The 13,085-nt window shown below is 40.9% G+C and overlaps 1 protein-coding gene across 1 annotated transcript; it reads left to right on the top strand.

The window, feature by feature from the left end:
- The first annotated feature begins 7,131 nt into the window (after positions 1 to 7,131).
- Positions 7,132 to 9,801, top strand: faslg (Fas ligand (TNF superfamily, member 6)). Its single transcript, XM_056262757.1, has 4 exons — positions 7,132 to 7,552; positions 8,408 to 8,453; positions 8,555 to 8,611; positions 9,038 to 9,801. The coding sequence occupies exons 1-4, from the start codon at positions 7,256 to 7,258 to the stop codon at positions 9,442 to 9,444; spliced, it is 807 nt and encodes a 268-aa protein (XP_056118732.1). The 5' UTR covers positions 7,132 to 7,255; the 3' UTR covers positions 9,445 to 9,801.
- Positions 9,802 to 13,085: the final 3,284 nt, after the last annotated feature.

The raw sequence follows: 13,085 nt of genomic DNA, 5'->3' as shown, positions 1-13,085 counted from the left end.
AGATTTATTATATATAGTTGCTTTTACATTTAGCTTAATGTTAATAAATATGAATAAATCTAAACCATATAGCAATGAACATTAAAATAAAATTTACTGAACAGTGTCATTTTAGTAGTTTTCATCAAGGTTACACTATTTTGATGGTCCACTTTAGAAATTCTACTAAGTAATTTTGGAACTACATCTCAACTAACTCTCATTAGAGTGTTAGTAGAGTATTAGTAGACTGTTAGATGTTAGGGTTAGTAGAATAAGCTGACATGTAGTAGTTGCAAAGTTACTTATAGTCAGTAGAATGTCTGTTGGGGAGAAAATAAAGTATAAAATAAAGTGCTAGCAGATATTAAGCAGACAGTCTACTAATACTCCAATGACTGGTAGTTGACTTGTAGTTGCAAAGTTGCTTATGGTTAGTAGAATGTCTAAAGTGGACCATTGAAATAAAGTGTTACCTTCATATTTTAATATATTTGTCTGTTTCTATCATTGTAGTTAACGTCAATTATGAACACATTGCAGTGGTACATATAGGCTACATCACAATAACTGTTGTGGGAAAATAATGGAAAATCTTTCACTAAATTCCCTAGTAAACATCAAACCTTTCCGACATTTATGGTACATTTTTGAATTACTGGCTTTCGCATCATGTATGCTACATGATCACAAAATTCCATTTGAAGTTTTTTTTTTTGCGGCATCTTTACTCAAGTGTCTGATTGAATCAAAACTTGATCCACTTTTGCTTTTGCTCATGACGGTAAAGCACATTTCTGCTGATGCAGCTCCTCAAATGAAAACCGTCAATGACAAGTTACACATACAGGGACTTGGGAAGAGGGAACAATTTGGGGGGAAAAGAGCAAAAAAGTTAACATTCTTTATCATGAATAGCATGAGAAGTGGGTAACCTATATGAGAGTGAGGCCAAGCAACTTACGGAAAAGGCAGATTTTTCCAGGAAGGCATAGCGGCCGATGACTTGCAACAGGGTACGGTGCAGGGTGAGGGGTTAAGGTGAAGCCTTTTCCTGCCACGCTTGGTTTCAACCACACTGTTCACCTCACTGTCATAGCATCACCATTCTCATGCAGACCCCTGAGGATGTATGCTGCAAGATCGAAAGCGCTCGAACACAATCATACGCGTTAACTGGCTGTTTCATGTGGCAGCTCCTGTGAGAATGGGTTTACTGAAACTCATTTTATGCTGCATCACTGTTTACAAACACTCGAGCGAAACTCTAGATGCAGTTAAATGTTTTGCATAGATTGTTGAAACTAAATGGTTCAGGGTTTGGCACATTTTCAGTTCAATTCAACTTAATTACTAACATAGCCACTAATCGTGGTGTAAATGGTAATGGGGAAAATATTATATTTCAATGTTTTATTTGCGTTTGCTCGCAAACCATTTGCCTTCCCCCAAGAATCATTGTGTTCTCTCTAGTTTCGCGTTCCCCAGAGAAACTGGAAAGTTTGTGTTCACTTGCAAACTTTTTGCATTCACTCTCAAAAGCATTGCAACATAGTTTTTCCTATAGTTTTACCATATTTAGTGAACTCAAAACTTTTGCACATGAGTTTCTAAAGTAAACACAAAGTTTCTTAGAAGCAGTGTTGGGGAAAGTTACTTTTAAAAGTAATGTTACATTATATTTTGATGGTCCACTTTAAGTAACTTTGGAACTCCTTCTCAACTAACTCTCATTAGAATATTAGTAAACTGTTAGATGGTTAGCAGAATAAGTTGACATGTAGTTGCAAAGTTACTTGGTCAGTAGAATATCTGTCTGAATAAAGTGTTAGCAGATATTAAGCAGACAGTCTACTAATACTCTAATGACTGGTAGTTGACTTGAAGTTGCAAAGTTACTTTGTTGCTTCAAGCAACAAAGTTGCTTGAAGTTGACTTGAAGTCCAGCTCTTATGGTTAATGTCTAAAGTGGACCACTCCATCCATCCATCCATCCATCCATCCATCCATCTTCTTCCGCTTCTCTGGGGCCAGGTCGCGGGGGCAGCAGTCTAAGCAGAGATGCCCAGTCTTCCCTTTCCCTAGACACTTCCTCCAGCTCTTCCGGGGGAACACCGAGGCGTTCCCAGGCCAGCCGGGAGACAAAGATCCTCCAGCGTGTCCAGGTCTTCCCCGGGGTCTCCTCCCAGTGGGATGCGCCCGGAACACCTTCCCGGGAAGGCGTCCAGGAGGCATCCGGAACAGATGCCCGAGCCACCTCAGCTGACCCCTCTCGATGTGGAGGAGCAGCGGCTCTACTCTGAGCTCCTCCCTAGTGATCGAGTTTCTCACCCTATCTCTAAGAGATCGCCCAGCCACCCTGCGGAGAAAGCTCATTTCGGACGCCTGTATCCAGGATCTTGTCCTTTCGGTCATGAGCCACAGCTCATGACAATAGGTGAGAGTTGAAACGTAGATCGAGAGCTTCGCCTTGCAGCTCAGCTCCTTCTTCACCACGACAGACCGGTACATCGACCGCATTACTGCAGAAGCTGCACCGATCCGTCTGTCAATCTCCCGTTCCATCCTTCCCTCACTCTTGAACAAAACCCCAAGATACTTAAACTCCTCCACTTGAGGCAAGACTCTCCACCAACCTGAAGTGGGCAAGCCACCCTTTTCCGACTGAGGACCATGGCCTCGGATTTGGAGGTGCTGATTCTCATCCCAGCCGCTTCACACTCGGCTGCCGGCAAAGCGAACCAAGCTCCTGCTTCGGTCATACAGGGACCGGACAGCCCTTAGCAAAGGACCCCGGACCCCATACTCCCGGAGCACCCTCCACAGGCCGCCGCGAGGGACACAGTCGAATGCTTTCTCCAAATCCACAAAGCACATGTGGATTGGTTGGGCAAACTCCCATGAACCCTCCAGCACCCTGTAGAGGGTATAGAGATGGTCCTGTGTTCCACGGCCTGGACGAAAACCGCACTAAAGTGGACCACTGAAATAAAACATTACAACATTACGACAAAACATTACGAAACAATAAAAGAAAAACAAATTCAAAATATTTATTTCAAAGTGGACCACTGAAATAAATATTTTGAATTCGTTTTTTTATATATATTTTTCTGTTTCTATCATTGTAGTTAACATTAATTTTGAACACATCTCAACATAACTGTTGTGGCAAAAATGGGTAGAAAATGTTTCACCAAATTCAATAACAAAGTCCATTAGTAAACATCAAAACTTTCCGACATTTATGGTACATTTTTTGATTACTGGCTTTCGCATCGTGTACGACATGATCTCAAAATTCCATTTGATGTTTTTTTGAGGCATCTTCATTTAAACGTCTGATTAAATCAGAACTTGATCCACTTTTGCTTTCGCTCATGACGTTAATGCAAATTTCCGCTGATGCAGCAGCTGCAGCTCCTCAAATGCAAACAATGAGAAGGTACATATCCAGGGACTTAGTGGGAAAAGGGAACAATTTGGGGGGGAAATGAGCAGAAAAGGTACAACACTGTAGCAAGGTTTGTTTTATGGGAAGGAGGAGGTGGGAACCGGCGAACATTCAAACACTTTAATAATAAAACAAACAAACACAAAACGAAAGTAAAGGCGGCACACACACAATAAAACATAAACAAAACACAACGTAAAATCCAGGCCTGGTCCTCTCTCGTCCTTCACTGTCATCGCTTCTCCTTTTTTGCTCCCGCTCCTCCGTGAGACCGGTGCGTCGCGCAGGTGTCGCTCATCAGCAATCAATCCACCGGCTTCGCGCTGCTCTCTCACGGCCCTCGGCCTCGTCCTGCTCGCCAAAAAAAAACCTTGTAGGCCGGGAGTACCCTCGAGCCTCCAGGGCGAGTCATGGCGGCAGACGAGGCGAGAGAATGGGAGACAGAAGCACGAGGAGCAAGAGAGGGGAGAGAGGGAAAAAAATAATCTTGGTCCAGTTCCCGGAAACACTGCCGCTCGGTCCTCAACCAGCTGAGAGACTCTCACTCGCGGTGCCATGCGATGGACCAGCGTCCGTTTGGACATCCGGACGGTTCGACACTCCGATGGCTCCTCCAGTCGAGGCCAGCCGACAGGGGACTCGCTGTCGGCTGCCCTCGACTGGAGCGAGACAGCGAGTCCCCTGTTCCCTGCTCCGCCTCCATCATGGTGGACGGCAGCAGGCTACGGTGAACGGGAGCGACTCCTCCGCTCCCTCTCGGACGGCAGCCACCCCTCCTCGACCCCGGAGCACGGCAGCGAGCTTTCCGTCCCACCCGCTGTTCAATTTTTTTTTTTACATATGTACCCTTTGGGGTCCTTACTGCTTTTCACAATACATATTAAAAAAATGCCCATTTGTCACCAATTCTATTAAGGGTTTTACCATTTTTGATATCTAATAGAATTTTTAATATTTAGTCTAGCAGTGGGACAAATTAATTGTTAAATAAACAAACATTCCAGATATGCATAATAACAGCAGGATTAGCAAAGCGCCTGGATTATAGCACATAACACATCAGATGTAGCTCAGAAACTCAATGAGAATGAGGGATGGGTTTGACAGTGAAGACTTGCTGCTAAATGGGTTTCTATTCTCAGTCAACCTTTGTACATTACAGGATGGCAGACAGGATGCTAGTGGTCTTTAAAAAGATCTGTGGCCCTTCTGAAGAACTCTTTCTAGGTCACAGGCAATCCTTCGCCTCTTACGCAGATCACATGCCACACTGACCTACGGAAGAGCCTGAGACCTACATTAAAGCAAGTTTTGATTTGTTGCAGTGCACTTATGGATGGATAGATGGATGCATGAATGAATTCATGAAAAAAGACATTAAAAGTTGAATATTCAACGCTATCTCACGGTTTTGGCTTTTTCGAATGATCAAACCAAACTTTTACTCAGGAAAGGCATACAGTAGTTCACCCAAAAATGACAAATTCTTATATGGAACAAACCATTTATTTCACAAAGGTCTTTACCATTCAATGAATTATGGCTGGTTAGGCTCCAAAATGAAAAAAGCACCATAAAACTCTAAAAAATTATATTATTAACATAAGTTATGACAACATACTGTATGTTTTTACATTGCTTTAACTCAACAAAATAAGTTAAGCAATTTTGGTAACAATACGGGTGCACTAATATGCATTAATTCATACTTAACTAATGCACAGATAATCATGAGTTAATGTATGACTCATGAAGAACTAAACCATTAATTAATGATTACTGCATCAGCAACTAATAAAGAGTCTATATGATTAATAGATTAAGTAATAAATGAATTGCTGTTAATTAAACGTGTCATCATGTATTAATTCCTTAATAACCTATTTTATTAACTAATAGTGTGTTAATTACCACAGTTAGTCAACGCTATGCACTCTTACAGGACTATTAACTAATTGTAAAGTAATATGTCATTATGGTTATGGGTTTTGTCATCCCCACTAAAGGTCTGTGGGGCAGTTGCACATGCAGTGAGTGTAATGTCAGAGAGTGTTTGAAGGATGGGTAAGTTGGGCCGCACACAAAAATCAGCACACCAGAATCTGAAATACTGACGCTGTTACACCGTGTTTAAACTGGACGAGACCATTACAGCTGTCTACACTGGACATGACAGACCATTGCAAGTCCATTTGTCCTTCATAACAGAAGTAGCGCAAGAGCTCAAGTACGTCAGAAATAGAGTGAGGCATCAGTTTACTGTCGGGGTTTTGTTGTGTCGTGTAGCATTGTATCGCATCAGTGTTGTATCACTGATTATAATGGGTTCTAGTTTCTTTGTCCGGTCTAGACACAGTGTTATGAAATAGCAGAGCCCGGTCACATATTCTCAGTGTTTTTCCTTTAAATCCAAGAGCTCAAGCTTAACCTGACACACTCCTGTGCCATGAACTGTTGGATGTGGCGGTTCATCTGGAGCAGTGAATCCCGGTTGTAGAAGGCGGGAAATTGAAATCAATAGTGTGGATGTCAAAACCAAAATTACATATTACTTGACAATTAGTTATAATAGTCATGTGCCTCAACAAGTAAAGTCATAACATAATGATAGATTTGCAAATCATTAGCTAATGATTAATTAAAGCAGACAACTGGAAGTTGATGTGCATAGCTTTGACTAATTGTGGTAATTAACACAGTAATTTACACTATTAGTTAAAAAAATATGTTATTAAGGAATTAACACAATGACACATTGAATTAGCAATTCATGTATTACTTAATCTATTAATCATATAGACTCTTTATTAGTTGCTGATGCAGTAATAATTAATTAATGGTTTAGTTCTTCATGAGTCATACATTAACTCATGACTATCTGTGCATTAGTTAAACATGAATTAATGCATATTAGTGCACCCGTATTGTAAAGTGTTACCCAATTTTCAACTGTTTTCAACAAATTTAACTCGTTTTTAAAACTCAGTTTAATGTAGTTTAAGTTGAAATGACTTAAACATCCAAGTTGATTGTACTTAAAAATTTAAGGCAGCAACTTTTTTTTTTACATTGATAACTTAATTTGAGAACCCCTGTGACCAGATTGAGTCTGTGAGTTGAATTTGGATTCGTGAACAAATTATCTAATTTGTGGTCAAATCATGCAGGACTATTGTGCTTTTTTGTCATTTTTGACAATGAGCTAAAGTTTTGAACTGTTATTTAGTGGAAAAGACAAAAATGAACCTTTTGTGTTCCACAGAAAGAAGAAAAAATAAAACCTTTGAGTTTGGAAGGACATAAGGCTGGATGTGTATAGGCTACATAACAGAATTGTCATTGGTGAACTGTAAATCTTTAATTGTAAATCTTTCATTGTGCTCTGCAAAGGTTTTTAATAACTACGAGAGAAGTTATTGCCTGCAAGTACACAGAAGACTCGAGACGAATAGTTTCCTGTCCGTGATGTCACCATCATATCTTTTTCAGATATGCAAATTTGTTCACCACAAATTGCATGCGAACGCTGATACATTGACTAAAAATGTTATAATAGTGAATACATGAGTGTGCAGGAGTGTCCTATACCTAAGTGTGCATGACAGAATGAAGGAATGAATCAGAGGCGGAGAGTGCATTTGATAGATAGACCGCTTGTGTGTGTGAATGTGTGTTTGTGTGTGTGTGTGTGTGTGTGTAGGTGGGTGGGAAGTCTAAACCGCACTGCAGGACCTTTTTAAAAACTGATGTTCAGCAACAACCTTTTCAAGACATACTCTCTTGTCGCTCACACCTTCACACACTCTTCTGAGCTCAGCAAACATGAGCAATAACTTCGGTCCCCCATCCCAACCAGTGTTCATGGTGGATTCTGGCAGAGGTGACCCTAAACAACATCAGTACTACCACCAGCGGATGCCCAGGCGCACAGAGCCACCCATGGTTCCCTGCTGGACGTTCCCCCCTGCCCGAGCAGAGATGAAGAGAAAGAGCTGGGGAGGGATGAATGCTGGGATGGCCTGGGTACTGACTTTGATTCTCCTGCTGGTTTTTGCAGCCCTGGGACTGGGAGCCTATCAGATCCTGAGGTTACAGACTGAAGTGGAGCGCCTGACACAGGTAAAAACTACTGGGCAGTGCATCTTATTATCTAATATATATATATATATATATATATATATATATATATATATATATATTTGTGCGTCTGTTTATATAAATACCTTTTATATAAATACAGTGGCCTAAAATGTAGACTGATGCATCACAATGAATGAATGTTTTTACATTAAATGTCCTATAATGATTCATGAAATTTAATTTAATTTCAAGAAATATAGCACAAGCTCAACATTTCACAAAAAATTGCAACCTTGTAAAACAATAGATGCACAGTTCAACATAGAAAAATCGTATCTTTGGTTACTTTCTGGTTACCAGATGTTAGTGGATCATGTTCATAGTTAATTTTATAAATTACACCTGGTTTCCAGGACACCTGGAAATTAGTTCTGCGAATTTTGCAATATTAATTTAACACGATTTTTAAAGTGTCCAAATACTTCACTGTATACTAGCTCACATATATACTGAAACACCCAATTTTTGAGATAAAGATTTCAAACCTAAATTATTGACACACCTCGAAAGCAGCCAAGTGCTCCATTATGTGTTTGTTATGTCATTTGAATCTCTTTGATGTGCATGGGAGTATCATTTTTCAGTTTCCTTTCCATGATCACGCGACTGAGTAGGACAGAATTACAAGAGAGAGAAAAAACTTGTGGTCACTGGTCAGAGGCTACAGGATATCCTCTACTTCAACTAGCAGTCTAACACCATCTTCTCTTTCTCATAACTAAGAGTCGATTAACTTTAGCCATATGTATTTGAGCCAAATGACTTTTGAATGCACAATAATGCAAATCTGTGACACTACTGAGCAGTTTGTGACCCATTTTTTTTCAATGGCAGGAAAGGCCCACACAAATACAGAGCGTCGCTCCACAGAGACAAGTTGGTGAGTTGCATGACCAAGTTGGCATTTATCAGAACTTCATCCTGTGCTAAATCTTATCTGGTGAACACGATGACCTAATGACATTCGTTATTGTTCAACAGGCCTGAATCCTGCTGAGCTCAACAAGAACAAACAAAAAACTGCTGCACACTTAATAGGTACGATTTGGATTCCGAGATGCATTTGTCCTCATAGTAAACCTCTCTTTACACTTTATTTCGATAGTCCTCTTTATGCATTCTACTAACTTTGCAACTACATATCAACTAACTCTCATTAATTTGTAACTACATGTTAACTAACTCTCACTAGAGTATTAGAAGAATGTTAGGTTAGGGTTTGTGTTATTAGAATAAGTTGACGTAGTTGCAAAGCTACTTAGTCAGTAGAATGTCTTTTTGGAGACCATCAAAATAAAGTTAGCAGAAACAGTCTACTCAATACTCTAATGACTGCTAGTTGACATTTAGTTTCAAAGTTACTAATAGTTAGTAGAATGTCTAAAGTGGACTATCAAAATAAAGTGTTACCCATTTTATTTTTATAAAAAACAATATGTCACCTGCAACTTTTTTCTAAAACAGGCTGTGCAGACCAGAGCGCATCATCTGGCGCTCTGAAGTGGGAAGAGAAACGCGGCGAGGCCTTCACACATGGCATCAAGTACAGCAACGGTGGCCTTCAGGTTAACGAGAGCGGTTTGTACTTTGTTTACTCCCGAGTGGAGTTTCTTTCACGCACGTGCAAGGCCTCAGACCTCCATGCTCACAAAATGAGTCGGCAGAGAAACGGCCATAACCTCATAATCATGGAAGATCACACAGAGGGCTTCTGTACGCCGGGGAGAAACCAGCCATGGATGACGGGAAGCCATCTAGGCTCACTTCAGCAACTCAAGGAGTCCGACTGGCTGTTTGTCAATGTCTCACACCCCCATCTGCTCAGCAAAAATTTCCACAACAATTATTTTGGCCTCTTCAAGATCCAATGATCATAGAGGACATCTAAGTGGCGCTTAGGAAGGGCATGGTTGTGAGTTCAGATGAAGAGGTCAGCGGTCTTTGGACTATAATCAACCCTGAGACCCTTACCGCAATCTGTCCGCTTGCTATTGTCAAATCATAATTGATTTTGAATGTATCAGTTACCTGTGGCCATTACGTTTGGAAAGTTGTGCAGAAGAGTTTCAGATTGAATGAACACTAATATGCTTCTGTATCAGGAGAAGGTAGATTAAATAAAAATATTTATTGTCCTTAAACTCTGATTGTTTATTAATGTGATCAATGGTCATATTGACTGAGTAATAGATCAATAATGCCTATAATAAAACCTTTAATTGTGTAAAAAAAATTTTTTTGATTTTCTGTTAAAAACTGTTGATTTCACACTGATTGTGAACCGAGAGAAGATGTCTCACACATTTTTTGAGAAAAATAATATTGTGTGGTAGGGTGTTTCCATTCCCACTAATATTTCCATGTTATAGTGGGTTGGTTGTCATAGTAAATTATGCTGATTTTTGGTTGAAAGTTTCCAGAGCTATATTTATTTTAAAAATCTAAATAATGTTCCTTCATTTTTATTTATTTATTGGGTATTTCATAAACATATGGGCAACTTAACAGTGCTAGTTTTTTATATACTAAATTAGGAACAGAGAATTATATTGCATAGATGAACATAACTCAAATGAGTTTCTAGTCAGCTGTTTTTGAATATCCTCAATGGACCACAAGGCAACTTTTGCAGGGTTGCGGTTTTATTCCTCGTCATTTCTGCAAAGACCCTCTGGTTTGCTTCATTGCAGTGTTGCTGAGCCACACATACAGATTAAGGGTTTGTTTTGTGCAAGTATAACTGTGGCAGTACACTCTGTGCTTCTTCATTTCTGATGCTTCCTTCCTGTGTTTAGGTATGGTGTTTACAGGGGTCAAAAAGCTTTGATGAGAAATGAAAATGAAAACCTGCTTTTGTCACTCATTCATTCAATTACTCACGAGATAAAGTGTACATTTCTCACTGTTGCTCTTAGTATGTGCCAATGCAACTGTGTGTTATGCAGTACTATTTGTGTTTTTGTCTTGTAAATCTATTACACCTCAATATTCCACTTACTACGAGGGTGAGTGGAAACAAGGCCTACTCTGTCACCTCCTCCAACTGTTTTGTACAGGGATCACACAGACACACACCCACAAAATGCAAATACCACAGGAAGTGACCACTGGATAATCATCACCTACGGTTCATCCACTCTCTCTCAAACTCTCCTTCAAACTAAGTCTAAGAGACAATATTAGAACATAAATGGATAATACTGTAAAAAATTATTCTGTAAAAAAATGGATAAAGTACTGGCAGAAAATTACCAGGACATATATATATATATATATATATATATATGTCCTGGTAATTTTCTGCCAGTACATTATCCATTTTTTTATAATGTACTGATGGCAAATAAAACGTATACTGTAGCCTACTGTCTTTCTGTGTGACCTTGATAACAAAACTGAAAACACCTAAGTAATTACATGAATAAAGTCCTTGGGTGTGCAAGAACAACTGAAGGTGGTACATAATTTAGCTCAAGTTTCCAAATGAATCACTAGGGCTCACCACCCAGCATCACATCATCATAAACAGCAAAAATGCACTCTAGTCTGTAGATTTCACTAATGGCCTTGTGGAAGGGCCCTTTGTGAAGGAGGTCAGTTTCTTAGTTTAATTTGAAAGAAAAAAAAACTTTTCCAAAGTGACCAAAGGTGCAAAATAGATGACAGCCTACTGAAGCCATTTATTTACCACATCAGACTTAAAACATGCACCTTTTCTTGGAGAGTTCCTAAAGATTGTATAAGTTCTGACCTCAAAAAAGGGCTGATTTGGCCCAGTAATATTACAGATGGCCTTTAGAAGCTTCTGCTCATGCCATTATCAAAGGCGTTGCAGAAAAGGGGGTCCCTTTGCTCAGACACAAATGCATGCTAAATTCTCTTTGGGACTGAACAATCCAAAGAGGCTGTGTTGGTTAAACAAGGTTGTTTAAGTATTTACAATTTCTTGTTAATGTGTACTTAAAGGAGACCTGGACACAGGTGTATAGACAAAAAAATAATTAAACAAGACCAAAAATAGCTTTTGTCAATTAATGTGGGCTGAGATTAGTAATCTACTTTAAACACTTGTCAAGTTTTTGGAAATGCATTTCTGTTTTTCATTAAATTTGTTTTTGAAAACATGTTACCATTTATTTATTTAAACTCCAAAAATGTCAGGTGGAGCAACCATCTAGTCTACCTTAAGTGCTCACATCTTAATCATTATATATATATATATATATATATATATATAGATTATATAGTTGTATGTAACAATTTTTTTACAGTCCTTTTCTGAATAATTGGCACCCTTGGTAAATATTAGCAATGAAGCAAAAAAATGAAACAAATAATAACAAGAAAAAAATAAGTAAAACAACAACTAATATCTAACCTTTCATGAAAGTAAAACAATTGAAAATGGTTGGAAAATCTCATCACAAAATAAATGTTTTCTCGGGTGGGGCTCAATGGAGCGGACACTGGTTTGAGCTCTGGGGCTGGAGTGGACTCTGGGTTGAGCTCTGGGGCTGGAGTGGACTCTGGGTTGCGCTCTGGGGCTGGAGTGGACTCTGGGTTGCGCTCTGGGGCTGGAGCGGACTCTGGGTTGAGCTCCGGGGCTGGAGCGGAGTCTGAGTTGAGATCTGGGGCTGGAGTGGACTCTGGACTGAGCTCTGGGGCTGGAGTGGACTCTTGGTTGAGCTCTGAGCCTGAAGCGGAGTCTGAGATGAGCTCTGGGGCTGCAATTGAGCGGTCTCTGGGTTGAGCTCTGGAGCTGGAGCGGACTCTGGTTTGAGCTCTGGGGCTGGAGCGGACTCTGGGTTGAGTTTTGGGGCTGAATTTTACTATGGGCTGAGCTCTAGGGCCGGAGTGGACTCTGGGTTGAGCTCTGGGGCTGGAGCGGACTCTGGGTTGAGTTTTGGGGCTGGATTTTACTATGGGCTGAGCTCTAGGGCCGGAGCGGACTCTGGGTTGAGCTCCGGGGCTGGAGTGGACTCTGGGTTGAGCTCCGGCGCTGGAGCGGAGTCTGAGTTGAGATCTGGGGCTGGAGTGGGCTCTGGACTGAGCTCTGGGGCTGGAGTGGACTCTGGACTGAGCTCTGGGGCTGGAGTGGACACTTGGTTGAGCTCTGAGCCTGGAGCGGAGTCTGAGTTGAGCACTGGGGCTGCAATTGAGCAGAGTCTGGTTTGAGCTCTGGGGTTGGACCTGACTCTGGGTTGAGTTTTGGGGCTGGATTTTACTATAGGCTGAGCTCTAAGGCCGGAGTGGACTCTGGGTTGAGCTCTGGGGCTGGAGCGGACTCTGGGTTGAGTTTTGGGGCTGGATTTTACTATGGGCTGAGCTCTAGGGCCGGAGCGGACTCTGGGTTGAGCTCCAGGGCTGGAGTGGACTCTGGTTTGAGCTCTGGGGCTGGAGGTAACACTGGATTGAGCTCTGGGGCTGGAGCGGACACTGGGTTGAGCTCTGGGGCTGGAGCGGACTCTGGGCTGAGCTCTGGGGCTGGAGCGGACTCTGGGTTGAGCTCTGG

The sequence above is a fragment of the Rhinichthys klamathensis genome, unplaced genomic scaffold (genome assembly GCF_029890125.1).
Source record: "Rhinichthys klamathensis goyatoka isolate OS25496 unplaced genomic scaffold, OSU_Roscu_1.1 h1tg000196l_1, whole genome shotgun sequence".
NCBI lineage: Eukaryota > Metazoa > Chordata > Actinopteri > Cypriniformes > Leuciscidae > Rhinichthys > Rhinichthys klamathensis.
This window is presented reverse-complemented; position numbering and strand designations above follow the sequence as displayed.